The 8,250-nt window shown below is 66.0% G+C and overlaps 1 protein-coding gene across 1 annotated transcript in view; it reads left to right on the top strand.

The window, feature by feature from the left end:
* The window catches only part of IQSEC1 (IQ motif and Sec7 domain 1), a 105,102-nt gene that overhangs the window by 76,904 nt on the left and 19,948 nt on the right, over window positions 1-8,250 (top strand). The window contains exons 4-5 of the mRNA XM_004692210.2: window positions 63-437; window positions 6,082-6,243. Of these exons, the coding sequence (XP_004692267.2) occupies window positions 63-437; window positions 6,082-6,243 (537 nt within the window). The remainder of the gene's footprint in view (window positions 1-62; window positions 438-6,081; window positions 6,244-8,250) is intronic.

Genomic DNA, 8,250 nt, shown 5'->3' with positions numbered 1-8,250 from the left:
TTCCCTTTTTTTGACTTGTTCTTTTTTTTTTTTTAGATATAATTTTCGTATTTTAAACTCAGCGGGCAGCAGGGCAGCCCCAAGCACGGCCCCCACGGCGGCCCCCCCAAGGGCCTGCCCCGCGAGGAGCCGGATTTGCGGCCCCGGCCCCCCAGGCCCCTGGACAGCCACCTGGCCATCAACGGCTCCGCCAACAGGCAGAGCAAGTCCGAGTCCGACTACTCGGACGGGGACAACGACAGCATCAACAGCACCTCCAACTCCAACGACACCATCAACTGCAGCTCCGAGTCGTCCTCGCGCGACAGCCTGCGGGAGCAGGCGCTCAGCAAGCAGACCTACCACAAGGAGACCCGCAACAGCTGGGACTCGCCCGCCTTCAGCAACGACGTCATCCGCAAGCGGCACTACCGCATCGGCCTCAACCTCTTCAACAAGTGAGTGCCGGCGCCCTGCGGGGGGCCGGAGCAGAGCCGGCGGGCGGCCCCCGCCCGGGCCCTGGGTCCCAGGAGCGGACACTCGGCTGAGCAGGGGCAGAGCGGGGGACTTCTCTGTGGCAGCGCTCCGTGAGGGGGTGTCCGGTCCCCGGCTGGGGTCCTGGCAGCGCCTAGGACACTGGGGGCGTGAGTGGATGCTGAGGAAGGCAGCCCATGAGGGCCCGCGCGGCCGTGGGGAGGGTTTTCCCCTGGGGCGATGGGGCAGGAAGGTCCTGCGGGCAGGCATCGGGGCTCCGTGTCCCGGGACCCCCCACCCCCCACCCCCACCCCGCCGTCAGAGGCGCCACTGGCTTATCCCTGGCTGCTGCCCGCCTCTGCTCTGGACGCTGCTGCGGGGCAGCCCTGTGAGCACGTCTGAGGGGAGCGGGTATTTAAAGCAGACTATTCTTAGCACCTCCAAAAATAGCGAGCGGAAGGCGAGGAGGGCCGGGTGCTCCCGTGGAGGGGACGCTGCCTGGTCCCACGTCGTTTCCACCCGAGGGCCTCCGGAATTCGGGGTCACCAGACGCCAGGCCTAGCGCCCAGTCCTCCGACGGTCAGGGACGGGACCGGCCTGCCCGGTGGTTCCTGACTGTAACCTCTACGCTCCCCTGCTTCCTCTTTTCCTAGATCTGAAGCGTCCTGGGGGCACTTTGAGCCGTCACTGTCCAAACGCCAGCGCTGGGGAGGGACCCAGAGCCCGCCCGCAGGGTGGGCTCGGGCCAGCGCCCGAGGGCGGGCTGTGGCCGGGTCTCAGCTGGGCGCACCAGCCTCCCTCTGCGGGCCGCCTCTCCTGGCCACACAGCGTGCGCACGCCCGCTGGCCAGCAGGAGGGCGCCTCTGGCTGAGGGCGGCCCTCCGCAGGCCTCTGCAGTGGGCAGTGCGGGCCCGGCCGGCCAGCTCCAGGCCCTGCCCGCGCCCCTGGGCAGTGCGGCCTCCTGTAGCAGAGGCCTCATCTGCGTGGCAGGCAGGTGTGGACAGTGCTGGGGCAGTGCATCTGGGGGTGGCGGCCTGTGCCGCCGCGGCCGGTCAGCTGGGGTCAGGTCGCAGCTGGCCGTGTGGGACGGCTGTTGGAGCTCCGCCCTGCGAGGGCCCCGCCGTGGCTGCCCGGGACCACCCGTGCAGGGGCCCAGCTTCCTCATGCTGCCCGGGGGCTCTGGGGACATGACCGAGGGGAGCCCCGGATTGCCAGGCTTTTCGGCCTGAAGCAGGAACCCCCAAATGACTTCTCAGCGCGGCCTCCGCAGCTGGAGCTGAGAGTTCCGGTGTCCCGCACACGCCTGTCAGCAGCGGGTTCGCCGGCTGCCCCAGCCCCGCGGGAGGTGGAAATGGCGCTCCCGCTGGCCCCTGAGAGTGAGGGGCGCCCGTGTCCGCCGCAGGGCTTCCTCTCCAGGGACACGTGCTCGCTGCCACGTTTCCGTTACTTGCCGGTGCGACTTACTTTACAGCCCATGGACACTCACCCTTTGTAATTACGAATTTCTTTTTCTTCTTTCTTGTCTTTCCCTTTTTTTGACTTGTTCTTTTTTTTTTTTTTAGATATAATTTTCGTATTTTAAACTCACCCTTACAACACGTACACTTGGGTAGGGCTTAGATAAATGGTTTTTAAGTCCATGTCCTGTCATCCAACAGAGGCTTTTCATTTTAATTAGTCAGATCATCCACTCTTTCTGTTTTTTTACTGGTTTGGGTTTTCGTGACAGACTGCAAGGGCTCTGCGTCACTCCCCTCGGGGCTGGGCCCGGCGCGGCCTCCGGTATCTAGACAGGCCCGGCAGCCGCCAGAAGCCTGTGGAGCTGCCTGCGCTGTCCGTCGCCGGGAAATGCCTGCTGATTCTGCTGTGACCGTGGTCTGCTCTGGGCCTCCGGGCCACTCGGCAGCTGGTGCCAATCACCTCCCCGCCAGCTCTGCGCCCCCCCCGACTGCCAGACGCCCTCCTGGCTTAGCTCCTGCAACGCAGGCTTTGCATCTTGTACATTTTCCTTTTAGGGCAAAACCCCTTTTGTTACTTCATAAACTGTTGGCAATCGTCATTGTTTCCCTAAGTGGCTTTCTCAGCCACCCCTCCCCCCCCCCGGCTGTGCATCCCCTTAAAATCTGCATGTGCACCCCACGGGGCTGTCTTCTGCGCAGAGATGACGGCCTTGAGGGGGTCACAGCACTGGCCTTGCGCCCAGCTTGGGGGCGTTTCTCAACCAGCCCGGTGAAGGGGCAGAGTTTCTTACATAGATGGAGTCTGTGTTTCCTCTCCCCCGGAGTCTCGCATGGGCCAGGGGCTCAAGCCCGTCTCTCAGCCCGCAGCCCAGGCCGCTAGGGAGGAAGCTGAGCCAGGCAGGGCTGGGTGGGAGCTGGACAGCCAAGGCCCTGGGGCGCGGTGGGGGTGTGGGCAAGCGGGCACCGGCCGGCCCCTGTGAACAGCCCGTGGAGCAGGGGCCCGCCCCTAGCTCTAGCCCAAACCTCGGGCGGCGCACAGCCCCGGCCCCGGGCACGCGTGAGGGAAGCCACCCGCGAGGCCCGTCAGCGCCTCCCTGTCCCGGTCGCATCCACATCAACAGCTGAGGTCATGAAGAGCGCCCGGCCGGCCGGGGGTTGCGGGGCTCGCTGCGGGCAGTGGGGTGGGGGCCGTGCCACCCCCTCCTGCCCTCCGCATCCTGTGCCTTTCAGGAGCAGACGCAGGCCCAGGGCGGAAGCGGTCGGCCTCAGACGCCGAGAACGCACCCTCTGCCTCGCACTGCGTTCTCGAGGGGTCGGTAATCTGGAGAAGGGGGAGCAGGGGATCCTCAGAGGAATGGGGGGCTGGATTTGGTTAGTTTTCAGCAGCAGTGATGGGGTGGGAAAGGTTAAGGGAAATTTCCAGGACTTCTCGCAGCAAAGGGGCGAGTTAAATGTCGCACACCCTTTCTCTCGCCAAGCGTCTTAACATTCAACCCTCCCGTGCCCGGTGTTACCTGCCGATCAGGCCCTGGCGAGGCCGTCCCCCCAGCGAGGACCCTCCTCCGGGCTCCAGCTTCAGTGCCCTCCCCAGGAGCCCTCCCCACGGCCCCCGCCCCCTGCCTGCGCCTCCCCCGGTCACCGTGGCATCACGCTGCCCCGACTGGCCTTCCAGTCGGTATGTCCCGAGGGGTTAGAGGCCTTGATCCGCTTGACCTTCACAGTCACTCTGCTCTGTGCACGTTGCTGCTCCCGTCACACAAACGGGACGCCGAGGCACAGAGAGGTTAAGTAACCTGCCCTAGGTCACCCAGCTGGTAAGTGGAGCCGGGAGGTGAGCGCAAGCTCTGGCTGCCAGAAACCATGCCCTTGACCCCTGTGCTCCCTCTCCATCTCCTGGGAAGTGACCTCCTGGCCTCCTTTATCAGGCTCCACCCACTGTGCACGTCTGTTGGCCTGGACTTTGGCTCAGAACCGAAGCTCAGTAACGTATTGTGGAACGGAGAGGGCCGGGGAGCCTGGAACTTAGCTTGCAGGGTTGGGGCCTGCAAGGCTCCGTGTGTGTTCAGGGTGATGTGGCCGCAGCCTGGCAGGTCCTGGCGACACAGGCAACACGTCGCAGGCACTGACACTCGCTGGGGGTGCTCCGTGTGGATTCAGAGGGATCCAGCAGGCCGCGGAGCCTCGGCCCGTCCGTCCTCCTCCAATGCCCCTTCCTCGCGCTTGCAGGAGTCTCCCAGCTCAGGCCTGACCTTGACCCTGCAGGGCAGCCAGAGCTTCTTCCCCGAGGACCTTGGTCCTGTCCCTGCCCTGCCCAGGGCACACCAGGCGCCTCATCCCACTCAGAGCAGCACGCCTTGGGTGATCAGCCTGGCACCCTGCTTCCCTCTTCTCAGCCCCCTCAGGGTCCCCCGCCACCCCGGAGTGGACCGGCCTCACGGGTCCTCCATCCTGCGGGCCTGCTCCAAACATGACCCTCGCATGTGGAGTAGGCCCCGGTGCGGAGCCTGTGGGGAGTCCACACTCCCACAGTCTCTCCTTCCCACAGCTCCCCCGTGCCCTGTCCTCCCCTCCGTGCTCAGCAACCCCAGGATGGGCACATCCGTGTCCTGGAAGCCCATGATGCCCCGTGACCCTGTTGTGGGAACCCAAGAAGGAGCAGAGGCGTGAGAGCAGCCACCCCAGAAAAGCGGGGGGTGGACAGGGCCTGTCTGGGCCTGCACAGGGCACCAGAGAGGGGCGCCAGGCAGGCCTAGGTGGGTGGGTAACAGTGGGTGCCCAGGTCGGCTTGACCCGGCCCCACCCCCAGCATTGCCACACAGCGCAGGGCCCAGAGATGCCAGGCTGTCTGATTTGTCAAGAGAAGCCGCAAATCTGGATTTCAAATGAGATTCTAAGTCTAGTTGGCAACTCACTAGCACTTCTGCGTCACGCTGTGTGGGCCAAGGAAAACACGTGGGCTTGCCGTGGTGGCTGGCGTTGAGAGCGGGGCGCGCAGGCGCAGGGTGGGGTCCTGGGCTCATGGGGAGCAGTGGCAAGGGAGTGTGGCCTTCCCTGGCCACGACATCCCCGACAATGGCCGAGTGGCTGGAGAGGCCAGGACCTGGGGGGTTCTTGGTTAGAGACCCCAGAGCCGCAGAAGTGGGGCCCAGGGGAGCAGGGCCAGTCCGCCACCACTTCTGTGCCTGGACCCAGGTGGCCAGCAGCTGCTCCCGGCCGAGCCCCTGAGGGTGAGGTGAGGGTGTGTGGTCATCCTGGTAAAAATAGCAGTGTCACCTTGCGGCCGAGCCTGCCACTGGCTCGCCTGGATAAGCGGTCACTACTGGACACTGCCGCTGCCTTCCAGGAGCTACACAGCTGGTGGACACCGGCCCTTACCTCCTGCCCTTGGGGCACAGCACAGCGCTGGCCTCTACCTGCTAGGGCAAAGGGCAGGGCCGGCTGACCCCACCTGGACGGGGCCGCACGCACAGCCGGGGCCCACAGCTCCTCGGGTCAGAGACATCTGTGTGGCCCTCTGGTCACCGGCCCCTCTCTGAGGGGTCTGTAGGAGCTCATGTCATGTGGCCAGCATGTCAGGGGCCCCAGAGGAGGAGGGTCTTGCCTGGGCTCGCTGTTGCATCCCAAGGGACCCTCCACTCCCCACAGTCCACCCAGGCCCTTCCTGGGCCTCTTGGCCCCCAGGACAGGTGGACGCCAGCTGCTCGGGGCCGCCCCTCCCGGAGGAGCCGGGCCTCCGACTCCTCTCCTGCGAACTGGGGCAGATCATAAGGACACACGCAGTGCTGACTGTGTGCATGTTCCAGGCGCCTGCCTGTGCCAACTCAGTGAGTGACCACTCACAGGGCACTGGGCTCCTACACAGCACAGGTGACCAGACCGCAAGGGCCAGCGTGACCGTGGGAGGGAAGGGGCTCGGCTACCTGACACCGCACGGCCAGGGCCCAGCAGCTGCAGGGTGTCAGTGCTGACACAGGTGTCGGGGAGCGTGCCGGAGTGCTGGAAGCCTCTCTGCAGAGGGCTGTTGGTGTGGCCACGAGGGCAGTGCAGGTGGCGAGGAGGGGCTCCTGCCCCAGCACCCGGCGCGTGCTCCATCGTGGGCTCAAGGATCACGGGCAGGCGTGATGAGCCGGAGGGGCTGCGGCTGAGCGGCCTTTCCCGTCCCCCCCAGGAAGCCTGAGAAGGGCATCCAGTACCTCATCGAGCGCGGCTTCGTGCCCGACACGCCGGTGGGAGTGGCCCACTTCCTGCTGCAGCGCAAGGGCCTCAGCCGGCAGATGATCGGCGAGTTCCTCGGCAACCGGCAGAAGCAGTTCAATCGCGACGTGCTCGAGTGAGTCGGGACTGGGGGGCGTGGGGGTGTGCCCCGCGACGGGCCCCGATCCTGCGGGCACTGGGTCAGGCTCGCCCTGCCGGGCTCCCACCCTCGGGCTCCTGCTCACACACGCCCGCCCCACTTCCCGGCACATGCCCTCAACGCCAGCCGGACGCTGGGGACCGGGGCTCTGTCATCTGTCCCCTGACCCGACTGCCGTCTGTCCTGACAGCCTCGGGGTGCTGGCTAAGAGAGACCCCAGTGCAGCCCCAAGCAGCGCCCTCTCTTGCCGGCCCTGGCCGGAAGTCTGGGGGTCAGAGGCCACCCTGCTCCCCGGCTCCCCAGCACAGTGAGCCCCTGGGCAGCATCTCGGAACCCCATAGAAAAATGGTGCTGGCTCCTGGGTGCCCCTGGCTGCCGTGGAAGTCCTGCCCAGCGCAAGCAGGTGCGCGGCCCGCCTTGACGCCGCAGCCCTGGGCGAGGGGTCTCGCGTGCAGCTCCCCTGTGCTCTGCCCCGGCTCTCGCTGGGAGGCGTGGCGGGCCGCTCCCTTCTGCAGATGCAGACCCAGCGCTAGGGGGACCCTGGGGCCAGGGGTCGTAGCCGAGGGTTTCCCTGACCTGTCAGCTGCACCAAGCTGTGGCCGCAGGCACAGGCAGGAGAGAGGAGAGTAGGAGAGCTGGCCCCTGGCACACCGCCTCCCGCCTGGCCGGCCTCTGCCACACAGGTGGAGGGAGAGCGGAGCTGGGGGCCCCCCATCGGCGACCTGTCCTGCCACCTCTGGTGTCGCTTCCCAGGTTGGCAGCTGGGTGCCGGGCCTCTCTTCACTAGAGGGCGCAGGGCCTCAGCGGAGGGCTGGCCGGTGTCCCCTCGTGAGCCACACAGGCACGCCCGTGCTCATCCCGCTGCTCGTTCCCACACGCGTGCGCACACCAGCCGTCCATTCATCCACACGCGTGCACAGGCAGGAGAGGCTGCAAGCCAGAGGTGCGGGTGGTGGCCGGCGTGTGGCCGGCGTGTGGCCAGCACCCAGCAGAGTGGCGTCTGCGCCTCCCGTGGCCCACACACCCTCCCGTGGCTGCTTTCTCCTTCCTGCCACGTCTCTGCTCCAGCCTCGTCTGGAAACACCTGCTGCATAGCCAGCGTGCAGGCGCCCCTCCCCGCTTTGAAGCTGGAGATGGTTGGGGAGGGCAGGTTAACTCCTGAGTGATGGGGCCCCAGCCCAGGAGGGCTGCAGACGCTCCCGCATGCCCCTAAGCTGCTCCTGCCGCAGGAAATCCGAGCATTGTTCTCTGTGCCTCAGAAAACAGCAGTGGCTTCAGGAAGTTTCCAGCTCCCCCAGCCCCCGGCCCTCCACTCCAGCGTGCCTACCCCCACGCTGGTCAGCAAATCATGCCTGTCCCCCCACCCCCTACAAAAACTGCTACCCCAGGAGGTGGCAAACTCGGAGGAGGCTGGGGTCCCTCAGTTGTGTCTGACCCCATCACCCCAACAGAGAGAGGACCCAGGGAATAGGATGAGCCTCCCCAGTCTTCGGCCGTACAGAGATGGTCATGGTTTACAGCAGAGGGGTCCGCCGGCACCTGCCGCTGCCGTCCCTGGTGTAGACCCCACCTGCCCCCAGGTCGCAAGCAGGGAGCCAGCAGGCTATGATAGGATGGCCCGACCCAGCTCTGCCGACAGCCTGCTGGATGGGCAGGCAAGGCAGCACCGATGCCCTTCTCAGAGCACCCAGCAAAGCCAGGTGCCCTCCCGTCCGGGTCAGGGTGCTTGGAGCACAGTCCCGTGCGCCCTGGTCCGCTTCGCCCCCCCCAGGTGGCCATGCCCCTTGCCTCCCTCCCTGACGCAGGAAGACTACAACCCACCACTCGCCTTGCGAGAGGCCAGTTTTCCGCCCCTTACACATAAGCATGAACCTTTCCCTGCAGCCCCGGGGGTTGTGGGCGCCCCAGCATAGGGTGCTCTGGGCCGTAATCTGAAACATGACTGACCGGAGGAGAGCAAGCGCAGCCTGCGCTCACGGCCTC

Source organism: Condylura cristata, unplaced genomic scaffold (genome assembly GCF_000260355.1).
Source record: "Condylura cristata isolate star-nosed mole 26May11 unplaced genomic scaffold, ConCri1.0 scaffold00033, whole genome shotgun sequence".
NCBI lineage: Eukaryota > Metazoa > Chordata > Mammalia > Eulipotyphla > Talpidae > Condylura > Condylura cristata.
This window is presented reverse-complemented; position numbering and strand designations above follow the sequence as displayed.